The 15,680-nt window shown below is 37.3% G+C and overlaps 1 protein-coding gene across 2 annotated transcripts; it reads left to right on the top strand.

Moving 5' to 3' along the window:
• The first annotated feature begins 1,661 nt into the window (after positions 1-1,661).
• Positions 1,662-12,583, top strand: angel2 (angel homolog 2 (Drosophila)). 2 transcript variants are annotated; one of them, XM_088909384.1, is made up of 9 exons: positions 1,662-1,735; positions 3,666-4,144; positions 4,692-4,933; positions 6,409-6,478; positions 7,620-8,041; positions 8,365-8,482; positions 8,738-8,804; positions 9,366-9,529; positions 10,988-12,583. In XM_088909384.1, the coding sequence occupies exons 1-9, from the start codon at positions 1,662-1,664 to the stop codon at positions 11,137-11,139; spliced, it is 1,788 nt and encodes a 595-aa protein (XP_088765510.1). In that variant the 3' UTR covers positions 11,140-12,583. The 2 variants fall into 2 exon arrangements, with proteins under 2 accessions (XP_088765510.1, XP_088765512.1); XM_088909386.1 differs by lacking the exon at positions 1,662-1,735 and adding an exon at positions 2,138-2,346.
• The last annotated feature ends 3,097 nt before the right edge of the window (positions 12,584-15,680 follow it).

The following is a 15,680-nucleotide window of genomic DNA, read 5'->3' as shown; positions in this document are numbered from 1 at the left end:
AACACAGAAGAGTTGTATTGTTACCTTTCCTGCCCGGTGTTGAGATGAGCATGTGATGGTAGCCTATGTAGACTTTACGATGCAGTCTTTATTGATAATAAGAATGCACAGAGGGGAACACTTCAGTCTTTATGAAATCAGTAAAGATATCTGAAGAATCATGACTGAGCAAGCCTTACTTGATCGCATTTGGATTGTTTAAGCAGCACTAATTTTTCCTACCCATGCTTTTTAGTGTCACATATTTTAAATAAAGCTTTTATTTTAGCTTTAGTTTAAACCATGAACCAGGCTTCTACTGTATAAACTTCCAGAGATATTTCAAAATGTTTGAGGGAACATTATACCAGGTGGAAACCGACTTTTTTCCAGATGCAAGAAAGTGCTAAATAAATCAGATATAAAGCAATTAAACTATTAAACAACGCAGACATTACCATATTGAATCATTGTTCAGATAGATTTCTATTTGTAGAAAAGCAATGTTTGGTGTTGTTTAATATTTATTTGGAAAACATGAGATATAAACTAATACAAGTTTACAAATAACACAATACAAATAAGACTTAAAGGTGAAGGACAATTAAATTCTATGTATTTGTATTGTAAGAGCACAGATAGGATAAGTTTGTTTGCCCTATCCTACTAACTTAGTGCTTTTGTTGCCATGTTAATCTAGAATTTCATTCAATCAGTCCTTGAAGGTCCTCAAAGACAGAACATGTCCCTTGGATTGACCCTATCTATATGCCCTAAAATTGTATACATTTGGATCAAATTTCCCCTCAATGCCATTTTTAGTAGATTAAACAAAAGTCTCTCACCCCGCACATATATGACAATCCCTTGAGTCCATGAATCATTCTAGCCGCTTTTTCAAATATCGTCTTTTTCATGGTGTGGTGAAAAAATGTGTAGACTTTGTTCTAAAAGAGGTCTTACTATTACATTATAAATCCTAAGCTTACAGTAACTCCCTTTAGGTTTCACACTTTGAGGTACATACCCAAGTATTCTTTTTGTTCTTTTATTGCTTCTCCATATTGTGTTGATGTAGATATACAAGACTCTCCATAAACACCCAGATTGCTATTTCATGTGTGGTTCACCCTTATCATTAATGCATTTCTCTGCAGAATCATGACTGTTTTAATGCCACCTTAAGAAAATAGCTAATGTACCATTTATACCCGTGTATTCCATTTACCTGTAAGCAAACTGGGCTGTTAATTATTCCAATATATGCTGTTTTGCAAGGTGAACTAAAAGATAATTACAGCACCAGGTGTCAAGCCTGGTGAAAATCAAGAAACATTATGCTTTTGTGACATCTCATGTAGATTCGTTAGCTGTGGCGCCCAGTCCTATTCAGCGTTTTGTGTGGGCAGAATGATACATATGATAATTGTTGTCTACAGAAGACCAATCGATGTTGATGACCAAAAGATTAGGGCGTGCAGTGTGCTGTCAGTAACGGGGCTCTGAGTGCATCGACGACCTCGTTGGTCATTGTAGTTTCAGCCTATGCCTTTCTCCGCGTTCCGTTTTTACAGTACTGTAATGCGGGGAGGACGAGTGTAGTCTTACAGTAGATCTGCTTTAAGCATTCACTTAGCATTATTACTTCATGCCAGTCGGCAGGGCAAACAATCGCTTCGCATATGCCGCTGAAGAAAATAAGTGAAAAGGAACTGTATTTTATGCTATTCAGACAATTCAGCCAGCTCGTCTGCAGGTATGTTGGTTTTATTGTAAAAAATAAATGTTCTGGTAGGTATGACTCTCTTTTGGATGTGTTACTTAAAATGTCATATAAACAGAGAAAAATTGTCAGTATTATTTGCACTTAATATATGTGATAATGCGATTTTATGTGGCTCATTGTTGTTTTGCCTTTTCTATTTGTTTTATGTCATAGGCATTGATCTGATGTTGTTTGTTCTCCTTTTGCTCTGTTTAACCCTTTTAGCACCCCGTAGAAAATGATTTTACTTGATAGTACAGGGAGTTGTAGTCTTTTATGTAGAATTTTCTGCAATTTAAAATCGCTTTCGTATCACAAAAAGACTACACCCCCCAAGAGGAAATTGAAACGGGTATTTGAAACTAAGAATTATGCGGATTTTTTGTCTTCTGAGAGGTTAGGGGTTGGCTCGTAAAGAGGTCAGAGGGTAGTTTTCCTTGCGAGGGTAGTTTGGGGCCTATGTGGATTGTAAACGGAATTATTCGAAAACATTTTAAAGTGGGTTTATGGGAGAATTTTGTAGTGTTTTAATAATAAAGCTTTCCTTTACCGTTTTATTTTCAAGACAAATGATAAAATGCAGCTACACATTCTCCTAATGTGTAAGTACTTTTGCCGTGTATTTATTTGTCATTTTATAGTCTTAGGTTATTAAAATTATTTGACTTGGAATCCGAAAACACTTTATGTACACTATAGCTACAGTATGTAAGCTTTGTTTTAATCAAATCAGCACGTATCCATTAAATGTGGTACCATATATTAGTGTAAATCTGCGAATGTTAGATTTCCCCCTAAAACTCTTATTAAAAAGTCACCGATTACAATACCGGATAATGATGCATTTTTAGTCCCAGCGGCGATCCGAAATGATTAATTACTGATTTTGCTATTTTCTTTGTTAGTGGGTTGAAAAAGGTTCACATTGCTTTACATGTTTTCTCCCCCACAAACTCGTAGATTCACACAAATTATAGATTTCAATCATTTATCCTGAGTCTAGGAAGACCACTGCCATGGGTTCACAGTAATTGAGTTTCTGAGTCTACATTGTATATAGTTCATTGATTTCAAATTTCTGTTCGGAATGCATTTTAAATTAACTTTTGGCTCTGAAAGCATTCAAAGTGATTTGTAATTTTTAACCTTATACCAGCTTCTTAGTTTAAAAACTCACTTTGTTGAGATTTATTGCTTGAAATGACACCTATTGGATCATTGAGGAAGGCAAAACAGAACTCACTGTGGGAGTATTTGATACGTTGTCATTCCCACCTCTCTTCAGTGTAAACATAACTGCTGTTGACTCGGATATACTGTAAGTGAAAGCTTAAATTCATGTTTGCGGAAGGTGTTGATATTGTTGGGCCTGTGAAGACTTTGAGGGGACCAGATACGAGTCTTCAGGGGCCTCAGCAAAGTCAACCCAGCAGGTTTTCTTGGAATAAACGGTGAACTACAAAACCAGAGAGCTCCAGTGGGAACGACATGGTCAAAATATTTATCTATATCCTGGTCAAAATATTTATAATCCCCCTGTTGTGTTGTTGTCTGCATTATGCTTTGTTTATTTCGAAATAGTTTCTCTGTTGTAAAAAGAAATGATTGTGTTAAGAGGAAAATGGAGATCACTTGCATTTGTAATAGTTTGAAAAACCATTAAAAAATTTTGTTTTTAGTGATGGAAAGTGTAACGTTAGAAGTGAATTGACACTCGTTATCGGAGAGGACTACAATGGAGTCGACTACTTGACTACTACAAAATGGGTTAGATGGGCTGAATGGTCTCCTCTTATTTATAACTGTTCTTATGTTTTTATTGCTCATGATCAGTTATTTAACACGCTACACTGTTATGTGCGCAGTATTCTCTTGTAGGTCTGTTTTGACTCGATCTGACAGATTTCCCTTTTCTCCTCAGCCGCTCCATGTTTGCTCATCACCTGAAACTCCCAGGCAGGAGCCATTTCTTCCACTTGAGGGCCTTCCAAAGCCGCCGGGAGGGCCCTGCCTTGTGGAACAGCTCATGGTTAAGTGGTTTACCCCCCTGGCCTCAGCAGTCCCACCCCAGCAGGTATCTCTCTGTGAATTTCAGGCCTCCTTACCATTTCCACCACAGCAGGTGGAGGACAGCTTGGCCAGATTCCTCTTTTACTAGATTTCGCCAGGCGCCAGCTATTCACCTATCCTGTGGGCACATGGACCGTTGTGACAACGGGCCTCCTTTCAAAAGGAGGAAAAGCAACGATGAGACCCGTCAGCATGGAGCCAGAGGGTCTCCCTCTCTCCGCTCTTTCAGTCCAGCTGGGAGCTCGAATGACTCGTCCCAGAACAGCCCCGCGGAATCTGAAACTCCGTGCGTCAGTCAAACATGTCCTCACCAAGCAAAGCAGGGAGCAGGTAGGACTGCAGTAAAGAAGCTGTACATTTAGTCAGTCGCCAAATATTTGCATCTTTAAGACTAAAAAAATTTAAAAAAAGGCAAAACAGTCTTTGTCATGTTGATGTTGTGGACAAACAAAACACAACCAGTTTCTTTCTTAGTAGTATCTTTCTGACTGTTTCATGTGTATTGCAGTAATAAGATGATTTGGATGATTTTGTGTTGAAAACAAACAAATGGAGCAGAAGGGTTAAACACGATTTTGGTTTGCTAAACAGCACCCGGCATTGAAACTGATGAAGTCTTTTACTGTTTGATGCCTTATTGTCTTTGACACACCTCTGTAATCTAATAAGATGCCTGAAACCTGATGAACAAATGAGGCATTTTACAGCACAGAGGCTTATTCATTCCTCTAGAACAAATGGCTTACATTGTACTTGAGCCTTGGCATAAAGGAAACGTTTTATGCAAAAATCTTTTTTTTTTGTGATGCTTCAATTTTCTGTTTATTCTGCAAATTCTTAAAGCTATCTTTTATTTAATACCTTGGGTGTTCTGCAGAAATACAACGAAGGTGGGAAGATTTTTCACAACATTACCAGCAGAATGAAGGAGCCAACATTTTCACTGCTGATGGGAAAGAAACAAAGTCATTTGACTTCTCTGTGATGTCGTACAACATCCTTTCCCAGGACCTACTGGAGGACAATTCACACCTCTACAGACACTGCAGCCAGCCAATACTGAACTGGAGTCACAGGTTTCCCAACATCCTGAAGGAGTTCAGGCAGCAAAATGCAGATGTGAGTAAAAAAGAGCTGAAGACGAGAGGGTGGTTTATGTCTTTCTTCTTGCCATGCTTCTGTTTAATCATTATCATAAGTTGAAACTTACAAAACAAGCATTACATCACTAAAATAGATTTGTATTACTTGAAAACAGGATGTAAAGGAATCCATTTTAAGAAACGTTTTAAGCACAGCTTGTATGAAGATTGTATTAGTGTTGTTGAACTCAGAATGATAAAAGATCTGTCTGACTCCGTACACAGCCATTTCAACTATCCGTTGTTGAATGTAATTCTCTGAAAACTGTTGCACTCAAAATGCTTAAAGTTGTAATGCACATTTAAGCTAGGTCTCCGTTTAATGAAACTTATGTCTGTTCAGGAATATGTCTTTGCACCTGCTGCAGAAATATTTTTTCTCATTTGTGAATTTATTGCAGTGGTAATTTTTTTATGCTCAGTATATGTTCACCATCCTTATTGTCAGATGAGTACTCTGTAAAAGAATGAAATACTTGAATACGGTAGACAGTGTACAAAACAATGGGCTAACGCCTTGATAGAGCTAAAGAAGTTTTACCAGCAACAAGATTTCAAATTGCGCATTGTGAATTAATGTAAAATATTTTCCTTTTATTTCTTTGTCACTGAACAAGAATACTGTATAGAGTGCCTTGCAAAAGTATTCAGACCCTTGACCAATTCTCTCATTTTACTGAATTACAAATCCTACATTGAAATGTAGTTCTCTGTGATATTTTTGTTTCAAAGCGGTGAAACAAAATTAATTATTTTAATTTGACCTTGTTTTATGTTAGGAAATATTCTTAGGAAAAATAAAAAAACTGAAATATTCATATCTACATATCTGCCAGCACAATGCTTTTTTTTCCCCATGCAGAGACACTTGTAACTCAGTTCTGTAACTTGATGAGCTGAGACATTGTGAGAGTGGCCCTCAGTGAATTGCAGACCCAGCAGTATGCCCTACCTGTTCCTTTCTTTTAAACTTTGTGGAGGTGTTGTGACAGACAGCACTGAGAGCTAAAGTAGTCACAAGGTGTTCTCTGGTGCTCTTGCAGTGCTCATGCATGTACGGTAAATGATTAACCGGAGGGAAGTTAGACATCCATGCTCTTCAAGTACATAGCCTCTAGCCTTTCGAAGGTGTGCAGGCTTTTGAATTGTAGAGTGTTACACAATAGGAACTGTAACAAATCCACTAAATCTGTTCATTTGCAAAGTAAATTGCTTATCATCCCAGGCTTTCAAAAAGAAAAAGTAACGATTAACCCCACAAGACCACCTACTGTAGCCCAACCTGAGTTTTCCTAATGACTGTATTGTCTATTACACTGTTTCATTCCCCTGTCTCCTGTGAGCGTCAGTTATCAGACAGATCCTTTTACATCATAACATGACTGTGTATAATGCAGATGTGTATTTGTGTTCAATTTTACTATACAGCTGTGTAAACCTTTTTCTCCTTAGATATTGTGCCTACAAGAAGTGCAAGAGGACCACTACAAAAAACAGATCAAACCCAGTCTAGAGTCCTTAGGTACCGCAGAGAGATTTTGTTTTATTTTTTTCCACATGTATCTTATTTCTTTAATAAAATAACCACTGAATAGGACTAAATAATTTGGGATGTTGAAAATCTCAGTTATAGATTATACAAGTGCATTGCTACATTGATGTCATTAAAACACACATGTCATATATAAAACATCGCCAATTTTCCTATAAAACCAATCCATCTATAAAATGTGTTTTCAGCAGAAAATATGGCAGCAGCCTGTAGGGCAATTGAAATACACAGAAGAATGTGCATCACACTTTAAGATTGTCAACTTGAAACCTCATATCTTATGAGTATGGTATTACTACAGATATTAATGTATAAAATTGCAGCTGTGTATTTCAAGTATGTCTAGTCTACAGACAACTGCTAATTATCATGAGCAATTACTGTTTCCAGCAAAGGATCTTTGAGTGGTGCCGTTTTTAAAATTGCATAGGTTTAATCACTAGAGGGAGCTCTAGCTTCTTTCCAAAAACTATGATCCCTGTACTACTTGTGCTATTGCCATCCCCACCACTTCCTTTTTTATATCACTGTGTCGGATAAAACCAGACAGTCAGGTTAAAAAGCCGTACATTGCCCTGTTTTATTTTTAGAATTACGCTACTTACATTTTGTCCTCCCTATGATCACAATAACTCTTCAGGGAATGCAATTGGACATGACTGTTTCCCTTTTATAACAGCCAATAAAGCAGCACACTTCCAATGTCATTTTTGAAGAGATTCAAGCATGTAGTTTCTAACTATGTATGCTCTGAGTGAATGTATAGTATATGCTGTGTATGTTCCCTGCTTATTGTAAACGTAGCACACTTGAGTCTGAGATCTGAATCTGACTTGTTTTTTTCTTTCACAAAAAATGTTGCTGTATGAAAAAATAGATTTAAGTGCCATATAAAATCAATTGAATAAAGTACATCAGTTTGTAGCTAGAGCATTAACAACACCCATAAAATATTATGACGTATAATAAATATTAACCATTTGAATTGTTAGTTCTCTTCCTAAAGTACTGTCAGAAAGATGAATTTGTTAATGCGGTGTGAATTAAGACATTTGTATGACTGGGAAGAACAAGATCACACCTTCAATTCCACTGTTTGCACCCCACACAGGTTACCATTGTGAGTACAAGATGCGGACAGGGAGGAAGCCAGACGGCTGTGTGATTGGCTTCAAGCAGTCCAAATTCTCGCTGGTGTCGTGCCATCCGGTAGAGTTTTACCGCCATGGCATTCCCCTGCTGGACCGGGATAACGTGGGGCTGGTGCTGCTCCTCAGGCCCGCTGCCCCCGGGAGCTCGGCCCCCTGCCTCTGTGTGGCCAACACCCACCTGCTCTACAACCCCAGGAGAGGGGACATCAAGCTCACCCAGCTGGCCATGCTGCTGGCCGAGATTAGCAAAGTGTCCGACCAGGAGGATGGAAGCTACTGTCCCATCATCTTCTGTGGGGACTTCAACTCCGTCCCTGGCTCTCCGCTCTACAGCTTCATTAGGGAAGGCAAGCTGGAATATGAGGGGCTTCCCATCGGCAAGGTGAGGAGGTTTTCTTTTTGGCAACTATGCAGCTATTTACTGTGTATGTTTCATGCTGACAGCACATACAAGGTGACAGCAAGTATAAGGTGACCAAAGGCTCATAGGGCTTTTTCTGGGTAATGATTTCCAGCCTTAAGTAAAGTGCCTGATGTAAAATACATCCAGGTGGTTTGTGGTTTGTACCTCATCCAAACATTTACGAAGTGAGATTTGTTCCAGACGATTTGAAATAAAGAAGGAAATTGCTCTTTTTTTGTTATTTGTACACTTTGAACTTAATGGATGCCCTCCCGATGTTACAGTTTTCTTCTTTGTTCCAGATCTCAGGACAGGAGCAGAGTCCCAGAGGCCAGAGGATCCTCTCTGTTCCAATCTGGCCTAAAAGTCTGGGAATCTCTAACAACTGTCAGTATGAAATGTCACCTGAGGCAAAACCAGGTACCTACTAACATCAGAAGGTGGAACAGTGGGTCAGTATGTTGTGGAAACCAACACCAGGGACATAATTAAAAGGATCTGTTTTTATAATGACTCCCTTTTGGATTTAAGTATCTAGATGCTGGAAATAATATCTATTTTGAGGACTATAAAGGACTTTAAAATTGTTTTAACATTTAAGTGAAAACATTAACATCTCGCTTGGTGTTTTTTTAACATTTGCATTTAAGTATTTTTGTTTTTTGTTTTTCACAGTTCTTGATGAAGGAGGGATTTCAGGACTGTGTGTGAGAGAAGAGGAAAATTTCACACCAGAGAAAAAGTAGGTTTTCATTGTATTAAAATATAAAAAGCCAATTATACTTTTTAGTATATAGCAGGATTTTAATAAAGCTAGTCAGTCAAGGTGGGGAAGATCTTACTTCTAGGACAGTGTTTCACAACAAGGCTGTGCCATTTTAGCAATACTTAAATGTCAAATTGTGGGAGACTTTCATTTCTGTCTGTCTGTACATTGACAATCAAGAACTATAGTATTCAAATAGTAAAAGAGTCCCTTTCCTCTCTGTTTGCACTGTTTGTCTATATGAGATGAGAATTGACAACAAGGAAGCCACTGTTTTAAGCTTAATAAGAGTGGATCCCTCTAAACAAGGAAGCATTCTCCATAGCTTGTATAACCTTCTTTGTCCAGTTCTGTAAATTTCACAGCTAATGGCAGTTTGGAAGTACTGTTGGGTAGTATATGTTTATGTGGTCAGAATAAATGTCAGAGCTATCAGGAAAGCCAGAAGGCACATTTGTCTTGAAATAAAATGGTAAAGAGTCTTGCTGGCAGCAGAGCAGCGCACCATGTGATAAGCATTGCATTCTGTCTTCACAGGTTGCAGTCGAGCATAGAACATAAGTTCAGGCTGACCTCAGTCTATTCTCATTTCCTGACCAAAGGCGGGACACCAGAGATCACAACTTGTCACTCTAGGACAGCCCTCACTGTGGACTACATCTTCTACTCTGCAGCAAAGAACGATATCTCTGTGCAACCAGGTAAAAAGCACAAACCCATACAGGCCTGGACATCTCAGGGATAGGCTTTGGTAAACTACAAGTTAGTGCAGCTTGCAGATATTGTGTCTTGGTATATAAGACTATTGTTAATTATAGAAAAAAAGAAGGCACCCATGGGTGTTTTTTAAATTTTTATTTTTCTCAACTTTAACACCCACCTCCCCTTCTCTGTCAGTTTGACATTGATTGCTCCAGTGTTTGTAGGCTCAGGAGATGTAGTGAGACTTTCTGTCCTGTTCGAGTTGCTCCTTAGCTTGTTAAAACCTGAAGTGCAATCACTGGAACCTGCATTTTTCCCTGATTCTGTTATTTTGGAGAAGTGTGTTCATCACATTGCAAATGAAAGATGAAGCTACTGTTGAGATTATTTTTAAATTCTGAAAGGACTCTGCATGAAATGCCATTCACAAACAAACATGGTGTATAGCATATACAGTATCACTAGAATGCACTGTGATTGCTTGTTCTCTAATTAGCGGAGGAGCAGCTAATCAGAATGTTCATTATGTTTCTCTTTGGTTCAGTTTAACATTGATTTTTCAGTTTTCATTACTATCAGGTATTTTTGTTATAATAAACCTCGAACATTCTTTTTGTTAATATACTGCAACTGAATTGATAAGGACAAAATAACTGCACATTCAATGTTGTTAGAAATTAAGCACTGCAGCTAAACAAAATAATACTTGTGCACAGATTACAAGTCAAATTTTGGATGATGAGGTCAGGTTCAAGCACAAGATCTGACTGGCAGTTGTCTGACTGGCAATCCACTGAGAGCGGTATTTATAGACGGGCGCAGACTTTCAATTTGGAAAAAGTGTCATTTTCTTTCACAATCACCAACACATTTTGCATTAAGCCCCCCGTCGCCCTCCTTTCCATGCCTTTGAGTTGTTTTAGTTGCACCACCGGTACATTCTGTCGGAAAAAAGTTGGTCAGTGGTCTTGATGACTGTTTTGAAAGCCAGTGGCTTCAGTGTGCATGAAATGGTTGACCGTATCAAAATATACCAACTACAAGAAATGTTATTGGTGTAAAGACTAAAAGCAGATTTTTTTTACTTAACTCTTGAGTGGTATTTTTTTAGATTATGTCCAGTTAAAACTAAAAACTTAAATCACTAACTGTATGTACAGCAGCGTCCTATTCTTGATAAGGTGCTATTGTTGACCATTAGGTTTTATCGAAATGTCAGCCAAACCCGAGCGCTGTACTTGTAGTGTTCACAAAGCTAATTCCGAACATTTGTTGCCGAAGTATTCACTCTTTCCAAGTGTAAAAGCTCTTAGTCTTTGGTAGCTGGCAAAGGAGTGTTTAAAGGTGAGCAGATGAGTCATGTGTCAGAATTGCACTTTATGGCCTTAGTGGTCCTAAGTGGTGGAACAGAAGGCCGTGCGCCATCGGGATTAATTCGGATCTCTCCTTCGCTACAGGAAGCGGCCCCATTCCTGACGGCAGGCTGCAGCTGCTTGCGAGGCTCTGTCTCCTGTGCGAGAAGGACTTGTGGACTGTAAACGGGCTGCCTAATGAGCACAACTCTTCTGACCACCTGCCTCTGCTGGCCAGGTTCCGCCTGCGGTGCTGACAGCGCCTCTCACTGTAATTCTGCACACGTTGCATTCGCGCAGATTCCAATACCCACGGTAGATGCTATGAGGAAAAAAAAAGGGATCTTGATCATTTTTGTGTTTCTTCTTCCTTTATACTGTGTATAAAGATAATTTTTAGACATATTTATTGAAAATCTGCATTACATAGTTTAGCTGAGGTGAAAGAGTTGATGAGGTTTACATTTTTTAAATTGTGTTCGGTTGTTTGTAGAGTGTAAAGCTTTTATTCATTGGTCCGCTTTACACTGAATCTGTAACAGTTTTTAAATGCATGCCATTTCTGGTTATATTGATTTTTGCTGAATGTTAAAATGTGAAGAATAATGTTCAACCAACTGCTTTTCAAATTGTTAAAGCAAATTATTTTTATTCTGTTATATACAGTTGCCTCCAAGTGTATTAATGTTCTTGATAAACCTGCACATCAAGAAACTACAACATTTCTGAAACGATTTTATAAAAATGCATAAAACGATAAATATATCAGTTTTAAATACATTATCTACCTAAAACATGCCTTATATACAAGTTGAAAATAAAGGCTGTAAATTTAGTTCTTTAATGTTTTTTTTAGTCTTAATAGGTTCTCGAAGCCACAATGACCTCAGTCTTCTTTCATCATTCTGGCATCATCAGGATCTAAGGTCTGCAAAACCACCATGTGAGGCTGACCTGGTCATTTGAGGACTGGCAGTTCCACTGGCAAATTTCTGCAGTGAATTTGCCAAATTGCAATGAGTTCCCCTTGATGTAGTTGGGTATAATCCCAGCATTGGACATGATAACCATGTAAAGGTAAAGCTCATCCCTGCAAGAAAAAAAAACATTTGGTCTCAGGTCCTGTTTTGAACTGGGGAAAAAATAGACACAAAAAATGCTTTTTGTCTGAAAGCTCTAGCATGGTCACAAATGAGAATTGTAAGACATTGAAAAGCCTGCATCAAGCTCAGTGGTAAAGGGAGCACAAAAAATCAATTATCTTGATTGGTCAGCCTCTAGTAGAATATGGTGAGAGCTTAAGAAAAGATTAATCACGAACACAACCTGAAGATGTTGGACAGAGCTGACAAAGGAGAGAAGTCAGATATCACTTGCAAGATGTGTAAGAACATCATGAATGCCACAGGTGAAAGCTTCTCACAAAGTGAAAGGGGAGAGTTAGTAAAATATAGATTGCTGGAGTATGAATGAATGCGAGTGCCTTACATTTAGAAACCACTTCGAGTGTACATTCTACTTATAAACACAACATTAATTTCATTTATCTGTATCAAAACATTTCATCCTAAATCCATTTTTAGATGCAATTTATCAAGGATATGTTAGATCTGGAGGCTACTGCATATGATCACAGCAGATTAAAACCAAACAACTTGGAAAACTGTTATTTTTGTATTAGTGACACTAAAACATATACAAAATCTTAGTGCCCTTTCTTTTATGCTAGTTTATGGGCATAATGTTTACATTTCAATGTTTTTTAAAATAATTTTGTCTCTTAGGAATCCTTCAAACCATTCATAACATTCATGGGAAAAATATTTTTGTCTCCACACAAATATTACAGGCAAAGGCAAGAAGGTGGGACTTTTTTTAAAATATATTTCATATTTTATTACAGTGTGATGCAGCATTATAGAAATATAAATTAAATGGATAATGCACACCACATTGGACAAAAAAGTAGAACTTTAGTGTACCTGTTTTTTTTTGTGGAAATACCCTCTCAAAGTAATGCATGGATAGCCTGCTATTATATATACAATAAAAATGTAAGTACATCCTATGGGCAACACTTTGAAAGAAATAATGCATTTCTGCTTTCCAGACTTGGACAACTTTTATCTCCACCACTTATTAAGGAAATTAGTATTAAGGAAAAATTGTCATGAAATATTTTAGTCAATTTACCAAAAGCTACAAAAGTAATGTCCACTTTAGTCTGGTGTTGACAGACTAAAGCATTTGATACTTCTTGATACTTCAAGATACTTCTTGAGATTCACCTTCTTTACAAATGATGAGGTGGAGTAATTTCTTGTTTTGTTGAACATGACATGTCTTAATTATTTCATGCAAATTTAGCTATTGACCTGCTTAATGTCTGTATACATGAAGATGGGCATCTGGATATTTTGCTTGTTCTTTCATGTTGTGCAATTGTACTACATAAATGCTAGAAATGGAATATGAAGTATTTCACTCAGTGGAACGTCTGTTTTTCCTGCAGCACTTCTTCCTAGCTTTGACTACAACCCACATGACTGTGGACAGCCCTGTGAGATATCCTTAGTGTTTTACCAGGGTTGTATTATATCTGCAAACCCTCTTAAAGGAATTGTGTTGGTTTTGCTGCCTGTATTTGAGATTTAGTTTGAGTGAAACACCATATCTAATTTTGGTTGAAGTGCCGATTCTCTGAAAAAGACAAATTTTAGCAGTCTATAATACACGTTTTTTTTTGTCTTTACTACTTTATTCTAAATTTTTGCCATTAAAACTTACAGTATGATGGATATATAGAACTTGAGACAGATAAAAAACATTGGGTTTAAAATAAGATTTTTGCTTGTAGCAGATATTTTCCTGTTCATTTACAGTTACAGAATGAATTTCTTCAGTCATGGCTGCTTCTGTAAATGTGAAGCATTGGTTACCACATAAGTCAATGAACATACTGTCCATTAACAGTGTGTTATAGTACAGTTTCTGTGGAGTCTCCCCTTAGCAAGTATTTCTTTCTCATATGAGATGCTATTTTTGGGACTATAGCACAGTATTATTTTAAAAAGGACTACTGGGGGTCTCAGATTACACCAGTGTAAAATCTTTAGCGTGCAGAACGATATTAAACTAACATGCTAACAAGAGAACTGGAAATGCAAGATCTGCTACTCTTCTGGGGTAATGTCTGAAATTAGTTTGACAGCTGCCTGTTACAGAAATGCTTTGCTTTTACGGTCCTGCTATAGATTTATTTGTCAAATTATTTTAAAAAGTCAGTTCAGATAACTGAGATTATGTTTATATAGTATTGAGATTGAATATTGAAAAAACATTCAATCTGAAGGCATTCACTATGTTACACATATATAGTATATGTACATCTGAAAACTTTGTCCAACATATCCTCTTAATCATAGAGTAAATATTTTACCCAGGGCTTTTTTAAAGTATTTGTTTATAAAATGATTCCCTATCTGCAATACATATGCAAAGCAAAATATGCCCATGGCTGTATGTGGGCATCTTACATTTTTAAACAACACTGTCATTACTCTTTACAGTTATACTGTTGCTGACATACACCCACCTGTACGGAATTGCTTTTGCAATGAATCAATATCAATGGGCAACTGATTTTCTTTCCAACAGTGATCTTAATTACAAAATTGAATTAATTACAGTAATAAAAAAAATAAATTAGCCTTTGATAGCTCTTCCTCACCTGCTTATTAAAAGCTCCTACTCTATAAAACACAAGGCATTGGGGATTTGAGCAGTCTGTTCTTGCCAAAGGACAAAACGAGAAGACCCCTCATACATCTTTGGGACAGGAGAAATGTTTCTTTCAAATAGATGCAAGTATTTGCTTATAACTTTTGTTTCTGAACTTTGCTTTACGATGTTGTTTTTGGTTTCCCGTAAATAATTCCATCTATAGCCAGCAACACCCTGTTTAGTTCTCAGTGCAGGTGAGTGCAGGCCAATTCTGCTGCTTTATGGAGTCTTCTAACTCCCTTGGGATTCCCTATAAGAATGAAGACAGGAGCAAAAACTGTTGTTAACAGTACTCCTAAATTTCCCGTTTTTTAAACCTACTCTTGATAAGTCCTTCAAAGGTCATCAGTATAAACAATTTCGTTATTATCCACAGAGCCTCAGGATAGCCTGACAAGATAGCCTGGTTGATCTTGTTTTCCTTTTGCACTCCAAATAAGATAAGACATGGATCATGTGTTAATTAGAGCTGTCTGATTAAGACAGTCTTTCACTTGGTAGAAAAACTGCAAGATAATAGCACATAATGTAGGAACTGATGAAGAGCACAACTTTGCAGTCTGAAGTGACTTTAAATCGGCAAATTCTGCTTTGGTCTGTTATTTAAGAGCTTTAAAGGCTTCTCTGAGATTACAGCTCTTATCTTGTCAGTCACACTGAGAGCTTGAAAAAAAAAGCCTATTGTATTGCCAAGTTGGAAGTCTGTCAAGGACATTGCAATTACCTTAACTGCAATAGACAAATCACTTTTTAAAGTGGACAGTTGCCTTTTTACATCAGTTGTTCCCATACCTTCATTTTACACTACAATACTGATGATCATTTCATTTACTTGCATGCTCTTTTTTAGATTTTTCCCCTCATACAGTAAGGTAAACCAGGTTTTTGTTTTATAATATCTCAGCTAGCATAGAGGCTATGCAATGAGTTTAGTAAGTTTGATCATTTAAATAGTAGTAATTGCAAATTAATGCACCTTAGGATGTATAGATGGTTCTTTTTAGGTTTGTAAGAC

Source organism: Atractosteus spatula, chromosome 2, assembly GCF_055471065.1.
Source record: "Atractosteus spatula isolate fAtrSpa1 chromosome 2, fAtrSpa1.hap1, whole genome shotgun sequence".
In the NCBI taxonomy this organism is placed as follows: Eukaryota; Metazoa; Chordata; class Actinopteri; order Semionotiformes; family Lepisosteidae; genus Atractosteus; species Atractosteus spatula.
Note: the sequence above shows the minus strand (reverse complement) of the source record. Positions and strands in the feature narration are given on the sequence as shown.